The 14,003-nt window shown below is 40.9% G+C and overlaps 1 protein-coding gene across 1 annotated transcript in view; it reads left to right on the top strand.

The window, feature by feature from the left end:
* Positions 1–13,775, top strand: part of ARHGAP20 (Rho GTPase activating protein 20) — a 64,643-nt gene extending 50,868 nt beyond the window's left edge. The window contains exons 10-15 of the mRNA XM_067289645.1: positions 2,928–3,106; positions 5,809–5,970; positions 7,407–7,516; positions 8,489–8,678; positions 10,007–10,121; positions 11,729–13,775. Coding sequence (XP_067145746.1) covers positions 2,928–3,106; positions 5,809–5,970; positions 7,407–7,516; positions 8,489–8,678; positions 10,007–10,121; positions 11,729–12,789 — 1,817 coding nt within the window. The 3' untranslated portion in view covers positions 12,790–13,775. The remainder of the gene's footprint in view (positions 1–2,927; positions 3,107–5,808; positions 5,971–7,406; positions 7,517–8,488; positions 8,679–10,006; positions 10,122–11,728) is intronic.
* Positions 13,776–14,003: the final 228 nt, after the last annotated feature.

The following is a 14,003-nucleotide window of genomic DNA, read 5'->3' as shown; positions in this document are numbered from 1 at the left end:
AGCCAACCTGTCCTCCTTCTCCTCCCATGGCTTTGCCATAACCTCCTCTGAAGCACAGCAGCCCCCATGACACTGGTATCGCTGTGCTGGAGACCCTGTCTTTTTGGGAGGCAGCAAGACATAGCTGCCCAGGCTGCACCGTGGTTAGGCAGCGCTGTAAGTGCTGACAGGCAGACATGACTGACAACTGGCTGTTGCGTGAAATAAGTTGCTGTGTGGACACCAACTACACTGTTGTAGTTGCATCATCTGTTCTGGCAGGATGGTTAAAAAAAGTACAGAAGAATTTACTGTGTGGAAGAACTGAAGTGTTTCTGTTGACTCTTGCAGTCTTTTGTCTACCTCACAATTAAAAATAGCCATTCAGTAATGCTCATTAGCACATGTCTGAAAAGCATTGTAAATACTCACTTGCTTAAAGTTTAACTTGAAAGAACTGACTGCTGTCAGTGGCTAGTCTATCATCAAAATTGTTACTTAATCATCCGTTAAAAGAGAAAGCAAATTTTTTAACAGGTTGGTCTCAATACAGAAAGATCTTTGAAAGCTGTTTGACGGTTAAGGATTTGGTCAGAAAGGATGCTCTGTTGTTAAAGAGATCTGAGGTTTAGAAGAGTCTGAACACTTTGTGAGAAGAGGAACTATCCACTTGCATGGAACTATGTACTTGCAGGGCACTATCTATGAATAGACACTACCTGTATATAAAATACAAGCAGAACTGATCCCGAGGCAGATGAGAATCACTCTTGGGCCACAGTTGTGAGCTCTGAGCATGATCTGCAACCAAAGCAATAGTGCTTTTTTCTGATTCTGGCCTGGAATAATCCACAGGAGCAAGGCCCTGAAGGTAACGCTGCCATTCCAGTATGGACGCGCTGTCTTCTGCATAGCAATAACCTGCCTTGGTCATGGCTGGATGGAGGCTGGACGATGTTGTAACTTTGCACAGGTTCAAGAAAAGAAAGTGTACATCCTCCCCCTATCATCTGCTCTGTACCTCAAAACTTCTTAATCCCTTTGCTTTGTGTAGCACAGAAGTGGCCTTCCTATCTTTAGGGCCTTTTTGTATGAAAAGGGTGAGTTTTCCTGTTGTTCAGCAAGTGTTAATTTGGTAAGTGATATGGCATTTCATTGCCTTATATTAGTTGCTGGTTTCTGTCCTGGTATCTTAAAAAATACCGATAAAGATTTCCCTCCTGTCCTGGAAGAGATCTGCATTTGATCAAAATTACCCCTTGCTTACACTGTCAGTTTGGGCCTTGGCTCTTAAGACTGGAGCAAACAGTGAGAGACTAATAAATCTTTCTAATTTTAAGAGTCAATTTTTTTCCATTTCTACTATTCTTTATTCTCCAGAATAGCATCTCGCCTTAACTTTTACTTTCACTGAGATCTATAGGGCTGCCAAAACAGAACACAGATATATATTTGCCATTGTCTGAATAGCAATCCAAGTGAAGTAAACCTTGGTCACATGCTAACAGCTTGTTCATCTGTAAGAAAAATTGTGGTTTTGAAAGTTATAGCTTAGCTGTGTTCTTCCAAAACATGACATAACAAGTAAAGCCTTAGACTTGCCAAGCTTATATTTCATGAAGCTTTGGACTGCCTAAAATGTATATCCTTATTATTATTTTTTATGAAAAGAATTTTTCATTAGCCTTTAGCACTCATATGCTCACATTTTGAGTTAAACTGTAACTTTTCATCCTGTAAACTTGTAATGAAAAGACTTCCGCCCACTCCCAAAGGGAGCATGATCTCCTAGAATGGCACAATGTATAACAAAAATCACTATTTGGGCTAAAAAACGTGTGTAGTAAAGTACAGGAGATAAAAATCTAGTCTTATATGCAGTCCTTATTTCTGTCATTACCCTCTGCCCTTCACGATGGTAGAAAGCAGAATGTTTGACCAGGTGAAAGAACCAGCTAGCAGAAAGGTGCACAGGGTAGGTGAGCAACTGAATCAAAGCTGATTGGTTTTGAGGACATCTAGAAAAAGAAAAATATATTTGGATAAATTTTTCCGAATTAGTATTTTCTTCACAAGTGCTATCACAGACCCCAGTGCCCCATGCTGTTAAGTAAGCATTTAGACTGGCTGATGTTGAGAGATGTGATGGAAAGAAACCACTTTCTGCATCCTAATACCAATATTTCTTTCTCTATGCGTTGCAAATAAGACTTTCAGTTAGTGGTGATCTACAGCACTTTCACTATTATGATATCTCATGAAATCTGTTAAACTGAAGGAAGACAACCCCAGCCCATCAGTGTGATGGCAGCATGCTGAAATGCCATCTGGAAGGCACTGAGTAAAGGGCAGGCACCGTCTCTGAGCCATGGTCAGCAAATGCTTTGAGCGAGTACATTGATGACAGGCTTGCTCTGTGGAGAAGAGAGCAAAGGCAGCAACCTTTCCTGGACTGAAATGTCTTACCCCATTAGTGGATTTGCTGGTGCTACTTGTGGAAAGAGCTGATGCTCTCCCACATTGTCAGGGGAGCTAGATGCCTCCAGACAGTGAGCCAAGGTGAGGGCAAAGGGGTTTATTTATTAATTTTTTTCAAAAATCTGTGGGTTTGTGCCTGTGGATGGGAAATGAGTCATTTAGTACAGTCCAGCCCCATGCAAAGTCAGCAGACTGGGGTTCTCCGTCCTGTACTTAGAGGTTAGTGCTCATGCTGTGGTCTAGTAGTGCAGTGCAGATCCTTGTGATCCTCTGAAGAGCATGGGTAAGGCGATGCGTTCTCTGCACACACACACAGGTATGCACATGGTGGATTTGACTGAACTAAATGCCAAGGAGTTGGTTGAGTTCATGACATTTTTCCTTTAAAACCATAGCAACCACTACAAAACAAATAGTGGAATTAAATTTGAAATACATTTCTTCTAATAAACACCCCTCTCTTTTCCCAGACTTAAGCCAAAAGTCATTTAAAAGGAAAAGATCTATCATAAATTGGGCTTTTTGGCGTGGCCCAGGCACTCACTTGGACAACGCAACCCTCTCCTCAACATCTGCTGCTCCTGGGAAGCTCTTTGGCCTCTTGCTAACAGCCATCTGTGAGGACGACAACCTGCCCAAACCTCTCTTGGTGAGTCCCAGACTCTGGGCAGGCTCTTACAGTGGTGGAATTTCTTTGTGTAGTAAATGAGAACATGGGATGCTGTGTAAATGGGACGCTGAAATTACCCAAGCAGAGAAACCAGAAGGAAACCTCGTCTGTGGTTCTCAGCAAGAACTTTGATTTTTAACATGTGCTGTGGTCAGGCCTGGTTAATACGACATAGCTTGCAAATTGTATGGGATCAGTCTGCTGCTCGAGGGGTTTTCTTCTTTATAGCCCATGCTGTAAGACTGGTTCTCTAATCCTCACTTATGCAGTATAAATAAACTCCATGTTCACACATATTTTTTAAACCACTCCCAAGATCACTGTAATATCCCAGACTCTAAGAACATGGCATCTACTGTCCCATATAGAGGGCCCACACTTGCATACAAATGCCACCTGCCCTTAAGAAGACAATGTCAGAGCCCCCCTTGAAGTCATCCAGGGTGAGGAAGCACTCTGGGTCCTCATTTTTGATCTGACATCACCATTACAAAAGTGGTTGGTTTGGCTGGAGTGCCTCAGCCCTTTTTCATCCTATCTCAAGGGAACTCTCATGCTGGGGGTCTCTCAAAGCTCCTTTTTGCCCCAGCCCAGCAACATGAGAAAGGTTGCCCTAGAGCCCATTCCTAGGGATAATTAAGGTAGATGTGTGGCATTTTTGCTCAGGAGCCTGTCCTGAGGACTGCCTTATTGTTGATGCAGCAACTGAAATATTTACTCAGTGGGAGGGAATAGTGCCTGGTGTGAGCCCTGCAGAGCTGGGCCCTTCGTCCTCAGAGCCAGACTTTCAGCTGCAATAACTTGCCAGAGCTCCACTGAAATCAGTGGGGTTACATCAATTTACATTAAAAAATGGTTTGTCTCCTAAGCTTGAGCTTGATATGCTGCTTCATCATTGCCTGAATATTGATCATACCAGACTTTTAAGTCTTTTATTAGTGTGGCTTTGCTTTTTTTTTTTTTTTTGAGAGGGAAAGTGTGTATTTTTATTATGTAGCTTATTTAAATAAGCCCTGCAGAGGTGGATTCTGTAAGAACCTGGTCTCTCTCTCTCTCTCTCTCTCTCTCCATTTGAGAGATGAACCAATGCTGCACTTTGGAAATATCATCAGAACTTAAATATCAGAAAACTTTTTTTGAAAAAAAGTAAAGATATTAAGTACAGAATTACAACTTGGTAGACTTTGTGGGTTTAGTCTTAAACACTGTGTTTATGCCACAAAATATAACTTACTTCTAATTTCATGCAGCATCTCTGGAGAATGGAATACTGCACTTGAGGTACTGTGTGGGATTTACCTTTAAGAGAAGGAAAATATCAGGGCTGAATGCTGCAGGCATGTTTGATATTTCTGCTTTAAAACTTCAAACTTGCTTTCGCAATTAAAGGACTCTCTTTTAGCCATTACCACACTGAAATATCTTATATCATTAACTTCATTCATATAATTTCTTTGGATTTACTACTTTAAGAGGGGCTTCCCACTTTTTGTTCAAAATATATTTTTAAGTGTTTAATCATGTGCTGAGATCTTGTGCTGTGGGATTCAGCCCATTTTTGCAGCAGAGTTTCTAAATCTCTGCAAAGAAAATGGAAATGCTGACACAAATGCTGTTGTCATGAATGGTGCTCTTCTAAAGTATCTGCACATACACGGGTGCCTGTTTTTCAACTTCTACAAAAGCAAGAAAGAAACATTCAAGAAGTAAATTTAAAAAATAGTTTCCATTAGACATATTTGCATTGCTGTGTGTCAGGAAGACCTACCTTACAGCTCAGACTCTGAAGGTAGCCAAAAGCCATTGCTTAGCCATTAGTGTTAGAATAACTTGGTTTAATGATGACAGACTCTCCCCAGCATCCCTTTTCTTGCCATCTCTTTGGATAATTTGGTCCAGAGACCACAATGTGTGTGCACATAATTATAAATACTCTGTCTGCACATGTTTCCCCTAGGAAGAGAAAAACATGACAAATACCACGTTGCTTGGAGTGCCTGCTCCTGTGGAGAGCCTCTGAGGTGATCAGCATATATAAGAATCTACCCAAAGGAAACTGCAGAGAATTAAGCAGCTGGAAAATATCATGTACATATTACTTCAGGAGAGGTCTCTGATTTCAGCATTTCCTTTTCTGCTGATTCTCCTCTCTTATTTATCAGAAGAAATCAGGCCCTCCTGTTATTTTAAAAATAGGCAGATAGGGAGATAGGGATAGGGAGAAATCTGCTTGTTTACCCTTCTCTTTTAAATACCTCATGTTGAGAGCTGTCTACCTGTTTACTCCTGTGCAGCCTCATTGACTTCAGAGGAGCCCCTGTCAGATGCAGGGCACTGTACTAGGTAAACTGCTAGCCTCTTCCTGTAACACCGTGTTTATATATTTAAATGACTTGACTAATAATTGAACAGTACCTGGAAGAGATCATGCACTAGGTTAGTGCTGAGTAGTGATAACATAGTATTTCTGAAGAGATGTTTTCCAAAATCAGTGCCCCAGACTGTAGCTTTACCATTAGACTTGGCATGGCCTGGAGAGTGAGCCTTGACTTGTTTGATTTGTGAACTTTAGGACTCAAAGGTTTTCACCTGTAACAGAAATGGTGAAACAACATTTTAGTGGTTCTAAACAATTAAATCTGTTTCTGAGAAAGCCTCTCTGCCTGTTCAATTTTGTTTAGGACATGCTTTCCCTCCTCTACCAAGAGGGCCCTTCCACTGAGGGTATTTTCAGACGCTCAGGAAGTGCAAAAACCTGCAAAGAGCTCAAGGAGAAGCTTGATTCAGGAGCTGAAGTGGACTTAGCCTGTGAATCCATATTTGTGACAGCATCTTTGTTTAAGGTATGTGAAGGACATTCCTTTCCCCCTTTTGGGTGAGAGCAGCACAGATTTCAGGCACAAACAAGTGGGGCATTTACCCAGGGACAGGTCCAGAGAGGACCCAATAGGATGAATTGAGAAGAATGGGCTGACATATTAAAATTATGAGGATCCCTGAAAGAGATTACCACTAAGTTAGGATGGGGAGGAGGACTAGCCAGCTTACTCTCTTCAATAGGAATTAGGGATTTTGTTTTGCTGTCAGTTTTCCTGAGGTCTCTTTATCTCTGCTTAAAGTCAATAAAATACTAGAAAGGAAGATTTGCGGGCTTGTTTCCTTATTCATCAATAATACCTTACACTACAGACCCTTGTGATTATATGAAGTTATCCAAAATATTTGGATTGACTTTCCCATTGATTATCTTTTCTTACAGATTCGTATGTTAATGACAATGTTGCTTGTGCAAAAATTATCACAAGCCTTCAGCAAGGCATCAGCCCAGGAGGAGGATCAGTATATTTCTCTGCAGATTTTATTACAGTGCATCTTGATTACATGTAAATTTTGCTTAAAAGAAATTTTAATCTCCTTTTTTAAGCAAGTCCTGCTTGGGTGGAATTTTTTTATCACAGGAAGTCATTCCTCTTGCTGCCATGTGAGAGGTTTTCATTGGTGAGACTTACATGTATGCATTCCTGCTGGTGGGTTTAGGGCAGGCCAGCTGCACCATGCAAACTGCTCATGTGCAATACCCATCCCACGATAACAGTTTCATTGAGGGGTAATTGCTTAGTGTTTATGACACTGAAGAGCACATAGGCAGTTACCATGTAATAGCAAATGTATTATTTATGCATGCCATGGCTTCCTTTACCCTAGTCTCTTTGCGTAGCTGGGATTTGAGCTTCTTCCCATTTGCAACACTCTGCCCACTAATGGTTGAAGCATTAGGAGACAGGAGCAGGGAGACTATCTCTGACTAGTATAACTACTCCATTACCAAAAGGATTTGTGGTCAGTGGAAGGAGGCAGGGATGCCTTCTCTTGGAGGGCCTGTGGTCTGGTGCTGTTGAAGTTTGCCAGCTGAGGAGAAGAAACAGGGACTACAGATGAAGTCCATGATGAGTAAAGGCAGACGTTATACAGCATCAAAATAACTGGCTCCACTGCATATTTTTTGGTTCAGTGATACCAGATAAAGTATCCAAATACCTCCATTTTGACAGGAAAGGGTGAGGACAAGGCAGTAAAATATTCACTTTAAACATAATCCAAAAGACTTCCTTATTTCAAATGATTTGCTGCTTGTTTTGGTTGCTTTGTGGATCAAAATGCTTGTCAGCTAGTGCTGTCCCATCAATACATCCTCTTGTATCTGCATAGCTTTTTCCTATTCCCTCCCACGCTCCAGAACAGCTGTTTACATATTTTGTTCTTCTTTTCTCTGGATAAGGATTTTCTTCGCAACATCCCAGGCAGCATTTTGTCATCCCAGCTCTGTGATAAGTGGGTCTCTGTGATGGATCAAGGGAATAATGAAGAGAAAATAAAAAACATCCAAAGGTTGAGTTACTCATGTTCTCTGTATTCTCCTCCCATATATATATATATATCCCAGAATGCAGAATCCCAAACATTCAGCTTACAATCTGTAATTAAAAAACCACAGCATTTAAATAGATATGTAAAACATCCTTGTATATGCAAGTGCACTTAAACTTATGTATATGTTTAAGAGATTTCCTGTATGGGCATTTTTCTGATTCTCTTTTGTCATGATTTCTGCCTTTTGTGGATGTCAGTAAATAGAGTTGATCATTTCTTTTCATGAGAAAATATTTATAATATTTATAAGCATGCTGTCCAAGATCTGGATTTCTGCTTGATACCAGAAATAAAGTAAAATCATCCACGGGAAATTTGGGGTCCTGGGAGAAAGGGTAGCTGCAATCACTTCCTCACATTTTCCCCCTCATTCATCTCAAATTTTAGTGACCATTTTGAAGCCAAGATGAAATCATAAATGAAACACTGGAACACAGTGACAAGGGAAGCCTCCACCCTTGCAGGTGATATAAAAGAGAGAGTGGGCAAAGTTTGTATCATGAGAAACAGAGTTTTGTACACAAACAGGAGGATGAACTAGCTGACCTCATGCATACTTACATACATACATACACCAACTAGATGTTATGTAGTGAAAATTGAACTGTTTGGTAAAGTGAATACTGAATTACTGAGGAGAAATACAGTTTAATCTCATACATTGTACTTGGTTCATTAGTTTGACAAAGTGTAGTTTTAATGATTTCCTAATGTATTTGTGTCATCCCAGGAAACTGTTCAGAGATGTGTCATGGTGAGGGAAAGCAGTTGAGTAAGAACACCTCTCTGACATACTCCCTGCTTTAATTAGTAGACCATGTTTCCCTATGTCTGTATTTTCATTGTTTCTGACTTGTGTATATGCTATCTTCAAGTTTTTTATTTAGTCCAGTCACTAATTTGGGGACTTATTTTTGTATATGTTTTCAGGTTAATAGAGCAGCTCCCCAGAGCTAATGTTGTTCTCTTACGTTACATCTTTGGAGTACTGCACGGTATAGAAATGCGATCTGAAGAGAACCAGATGAATGCATTTAATCTAGCTATCTGCATTGCACCTAGCCTGCTCTGGCCTCCTGTTTCCTCTACTCCTGATACAGAAAGTGAATTCACAAAAAAGGTAGGAGAAACTGTGATGTAGTTAAAAAAAGAAAAGAAAAATAACTTTCTTCTGCTCCACCAGACTGTTGTTTGCAATTGTAAGGATAGTCAGTATCTCTGCAGATCTCTGCAGATCTCTTAAGAGGGCCCCAGATATGTTCATTGATCCATTATCATAATCCTCCTGGGAGAAGGGAAGAGAGATCATAAAGAAATGCCCAATGTACTAGAGAAATACTTTTGTCATAAAAGAGATCTCCAATTACAGCGGCCTTGGAATAGGACAGAGCAAAAAAGGAAAAGATGTATGCAAGGAGGCCATCAGTATTTGCACCCTAGTCAAGGATCCCAAGGGACCCAGGTGAAACAGAGGACTGCAAAAGGCAGCAGAGAAGGAGATAAGGAGGGATGAATACCATCTACCAGCTCCTCTTCTGCTGAAGAAGATGGAATTTGGTGTGATATGGAAACATCTGGTAAAGATAATTCTAGAGACAGGGTGTAACAAGAAAGATGGCCAAATGCTAATTAGAAAAATATAGCTATTCCGTCTTAATTCCCAGCAGTGAGAAGGTAAGGGGCAAGGTAAAATCCTATTCATGGCAAAACTGTGTGGCACTGCCTTTAGAGGGGGAAAGCGAATTCATTCACAATAGCCCTACCATCCTTGCACGGCTAGTGCTGGGCATTTCAGCTGGGCCTGGCCATTCTTCTAGGGCTTGGGATGTCTGGAGAGGAGTTCCTCACTGCTGGGAGGCAAGGACAGCCCATCTCACCACCCTGTGGCTTTCTTTCCCAAAGTGGCCAGGCTGCTGCAGGGCAGCACTGTTGGAAAGGATGACGCAGTGCAGCCAGTGAGCTGGGGACCTGGGGAAGGTCTCGCTCAGTAGTAAGAACAGAGCAAGGAGTTTTCACTGTGGTCAGAGCAGAAAATGCCAGCAGGGCACTAATAAACTCACCTCTGGCTCCAGTGGAGGATGTGCTGCTCCTCTGCAAGTTATCACAGGAGCAATAGTCATTGCAGAAGGAGTAGCACCCACGTGCAGGTCCCTCAGGTGCTGCGGGAGAAGCCATCTCGCTCTTCTGGCTCCCAGTGGTGACTGTGCAGAGGACACTCCTGAGCGCCCTGGCTGGGCTTGCTTGCAGGAGTGCACAAGAGCTCCAGGCTAGGCCACCGCGCTGCAGTGGGGAAGGGTACGCCACAGGGCAGCCTTTCCATTGGGGCTGTTCGAAAAAGGAGCATAATGGGTTGGCACTTTGCTTGTTACTCATCTATACAGCGAGTTTCCCCTGGATGTGATAGTGGAAGATCTGACAAGACATCTCTCTCCCATTGCTTTGTTGCAGATTTCTAGTCTGGTGCAGTTCCTCACTGAGAATTGCTGCAGGATTTTTGGAGAGGAAATTACCTCCCTCTTTGGAGAAATACTTATGACATGCAAGAACAGAGAGAATGGCTCAGGTAATACAGATTGATGTTTCAATCATTAATTTACACACAAATTAAACAGCTATACCCAGCCACACAAAAGATCAGGTATATTCCATGGAAGGATGCTGTTTCCCCTTCATGTGGTGTACCCAAATAAGCACTTACTTCTTGCTGTTTTCTTTCCCTTCCCCAAAATATTGGTGACAGTCAGTAATTCAGCTTGTCATGACCTAGACCATCTCACACAATACTCTCGCAAAGAATCCTTTCTTCTTTTCCAGTCATCTGAGCCACTACATTAAAAATAAAAGGAAAAAAAAAGAAAAGAAAGAAAAAAGAATCCAGAGAAGTTTTCCTCTCAAATACAGAATTTTTGCCTCCCAGTTATGTTTTTTCAGAATTTCAGAAAGTCAGAGATCATCAATGGATTTAATAAAGATGTCACACCATCATATTAGGGTTGAAAACATCTATTCTTTATTACCAAAAGAGAGAGGTCTCCAGATTTTTTATGAGATTTGCAGATTTTGTGCCTAGCACAGAAAAATCATGGTATTTGGGGGCTGAAAATGTCTCACTGACTAGCTGATAATATGCAAAGTGTTTCAGAATATCACTAATCCCCTTTTCCTCTCCAGTCCTGTGTCAGTATCTGTTTTTACTGGAAGTTGAGATCTCCCCTTAAAATATTTCTAAAACAGCATTTCTGTAAAATAAATATTGTCATGACTGGCCTACACTGACAGTGGCTATGGCACTTGGTAATGCCAGATTGACTCAGTGTGACTGTCCTAAACTCCTCATGCACTGTCTCCAGTGAAATCTGGTGAAATTTGGCCTTCTGCCCCACACCAGTGGAAGCACATGGGATCTGCTGGCTTGCTGTGCTGGGACTGAGCTCAGCCCCACAACAGGTTACAGTAGCTAATCAAGTTTTCAAGCATGCCCTGAGCCATGATAACTGCTCATGCATTAATTCAGTCTGCTGCAAATGTGAGATAATTTAAGTTAGTTTACCCCAGAGCAAAAGAAATTTATTGTAATTCAAATTGTCGCATATATGGAACAGGGCACAGGTGCGCACTGCTCAGCTGAAATGAGGTGACTGTTTAAACTCATGTTTACGAACTGGGAGAAGAGACCTGTCTTCATAGTGTTGCTGTTAAAACTATTGTAATTTCTGGAACACCATAAAAGTATATGAAGTGTGCCCTGTTTTCTTCATTTGCCTAAAAGAAGGGAAAAAAGATTAAATGAACATTTCAAGATTCAATAACAAAAAGAAACATTCAATAAGTTACTAATTTAATGTTCTATGTGTAAATTGTTGTTTACAGTTGGGTTACTAATGCTGCTGCAGAAAGTCCTGACTTCAAGAAAACAACCCCCCAAAATCTCACCCTTATTTGTCCCATCATCCTATGTTTCTTAACTGAACTGCAATTTAACTCATTTCAGTTTTTCCATTTCAAAATTAGAAGGTAATTTTTTTCTGAAATTGCGGACGTTTCTGCTTGAAGGATCTTTAAAGCACAAATGCTCCCTGAACAGAAAGGATACTTTCCAAACAAAATGGGACTGCCTGTCGGCAGGGTGCTTTGGTCATTAACATGCTAACACTTGTTTTGTCTTTGCAGATGTTGCTTCCCTCCATCTGAATGACTCTTCCTATGACAGTCTGGAAAACGAGCCGAATGATGAAGCCGACTCCTCATCTAGTGACTGGATTAAGAACCGAGATCAAGATAACAGGAGCAGGGAGTCTGTCTTTACTCTGAGCGATGGTGATTCGGAGCAAACGGAGGTGGATGAAATACAAAACAAAACCAAATCAAAACAGTTGACAATTTCTGTTGACATACACCATAAGTTTTTGTCACAAGAAAACTCAGAGAACAAATCTCTCTGTTCCAGTGCATTGGGCTTCTCTTCAGCAACTACCTCAGGTGCTCTTAAAACCCCAAGGAGACACAGGCGCTCCTCAGAGCCCACAATTGGCCTTCTGGCCTCTGGTTTCACCCGCCTCAGTGAAGGTCGTGAGAAGGCAATGCGCAAAGCCAGCTGCGACGTTGTCCTGTCTCATGAAGATGAAGACTGTCTCCGCCAGCTTCGTTCTTTACAGATGGAAGGGCAAAAACTTATCAATCAAAGCTTGATTATAGGGATTAATGTCGGTAAAAGTGACAACACAAGCCAAAACATTGAAAAGAAAGACCTGTCCCGTTTCCTCCTGCCTCCAGCCCCCGAGGGATTAAATATTTGCTCAGGATTTAGCTCTTCTAGCCTGTCTTCTCCTGGGACATCTCCATCTGTGTCATCGATGAGCTCCCTGGACAGTGCTTTCTCTCAGTTTTCAGACCAATCTGTGTTTACCCCAACTGAAACCTCCTCCCCTTTGGATAGCACTTTCCAGTTGCTAAAGAAACACAAAGACACTGCTGCCGAAGCAGTTGATGACTTTTTGGTTAAGCCCACTGGGGCACCAGCACCTCTAAAACCTACCGATGCTTTGGTTGAGGGGGGCTTGGTGGAGACCAACAGCAGGCCAACACCTCTGAAACCCACTGAAGCAGTGGATGGCTATTTGATTAAGTCTGACGTTCAGCCATTATCTCTGAGAGTCACAGGAAGAGACAGACTTCATGATCCAAGATCAAAGAGGAGGTCTAGAAGAGCACTGCAGCAATCCAAAGTTTGAAGAGATTGACCAAAGCTTTTTGCAAAGGAATCTTACGCTTAAAATAAACACCATAAAAAAAATGCCTTTGGTGTTAATGTGTGTTCATTTTAAGTTTAATATCCAGGTTGTTTAAATTTAATTGAGCAGTCCCAAAATTCATGGGTTTTCTTATTTTTTAGGCAATTGTTAAAGTAATTTTCCCACGTAAAGTTTTGCAAGAATATTGTAAGAATAACAAAAATTGTTAAAAAGCAAGAAAACAGAATCCTCCGTAGAATCTGAAAAAGTCCCAGGAAATATTAAGAGAAGTACCCTGTCCACTGACCCTGTCAGGGCAGCAGGATGCTTGCTGGGACTCTCCCCTTGAATACTCGTGTGTTGAGCCTTGCAGATGTGAGTCCCGGTCCTTTGTGGTTTTGATGTAGCGTGCAAAGTCAGCATAGATCCCATAACTGTGGTATTATACTACTGGTCTGAAACTGATAGTTATTACTTTCATTGTCCTCCAAGGAATAAGTGTATTGTTTTCTGTATGTTTATACAGTATGTTTGATAGGTGTAGTTATTTCTTTCACACTGCAAAAGAAAGAAAAAAAAAGCTCATAAATATGTAAAGTTAAATGCTGAAGCTTGTAACTAACACCTCCCAGCTCTGCGTGTTTCATTTATTGTGCTTTGTTGGCTGTTCTGTTCATATTTAAGTTGTGAATAGTTTCTTAACATTGCTGTAAATGGCATTATATATTATTGCAAGCAGAGCACATGTAATTTTATTATGCAGCATCTAAAACATCATATAATATATTAAAAGTAATGCATTATCTAAATGCTTTGAGTTTGTATAATATATCCTGAAAAATTTTGCTATTATATATGTTCTGAAAAGAAATGTGTATTTTTGTACTTGCAAAAACTGCTGCTAATTTTACGAGTTCTGTTTTGTTGTTACAGCACTGGTATTGATGTGTATGCATTCAATGCTATATATTAAATATTATTTGTTATGTCATAAATTCAATTTATATTGTGTAATTTTTTTTAGGTGTCAGTTCTACAAGCTATTGCAGAAGCAAAAGTCCCAGTGATGCCACTGCAAAACTTGCATGAGAAAAGACTGCAGCATTTTTCCTGCTCTTTGGCTAACATCATTCATATCACATGTCATCATGTTGTTCACTTTTGTAACATTTTAGTCATATTTAACAAGAATTCCTACCCCTTTGCTCTTCATT

Source organism: Apteryx mantelli, chromosome 1 (assembly GCF_036417845.1).
Source record: "Apteryx mantelli isolate bAptMan1 chromosome 1, bAptMan1.hap1, whole genome shotgun sequence".
Lineage (NCBI taxonomy): Eukaryota > Metazoa > Chordata > Aves > Apterygiformes > Apterygidae > Apteryx > Apteryx mantelli.
Note: the sequence above shows the minus strand (reverse complement) of the source record. Positions and strands in the feature narration are given on the sequence as shown.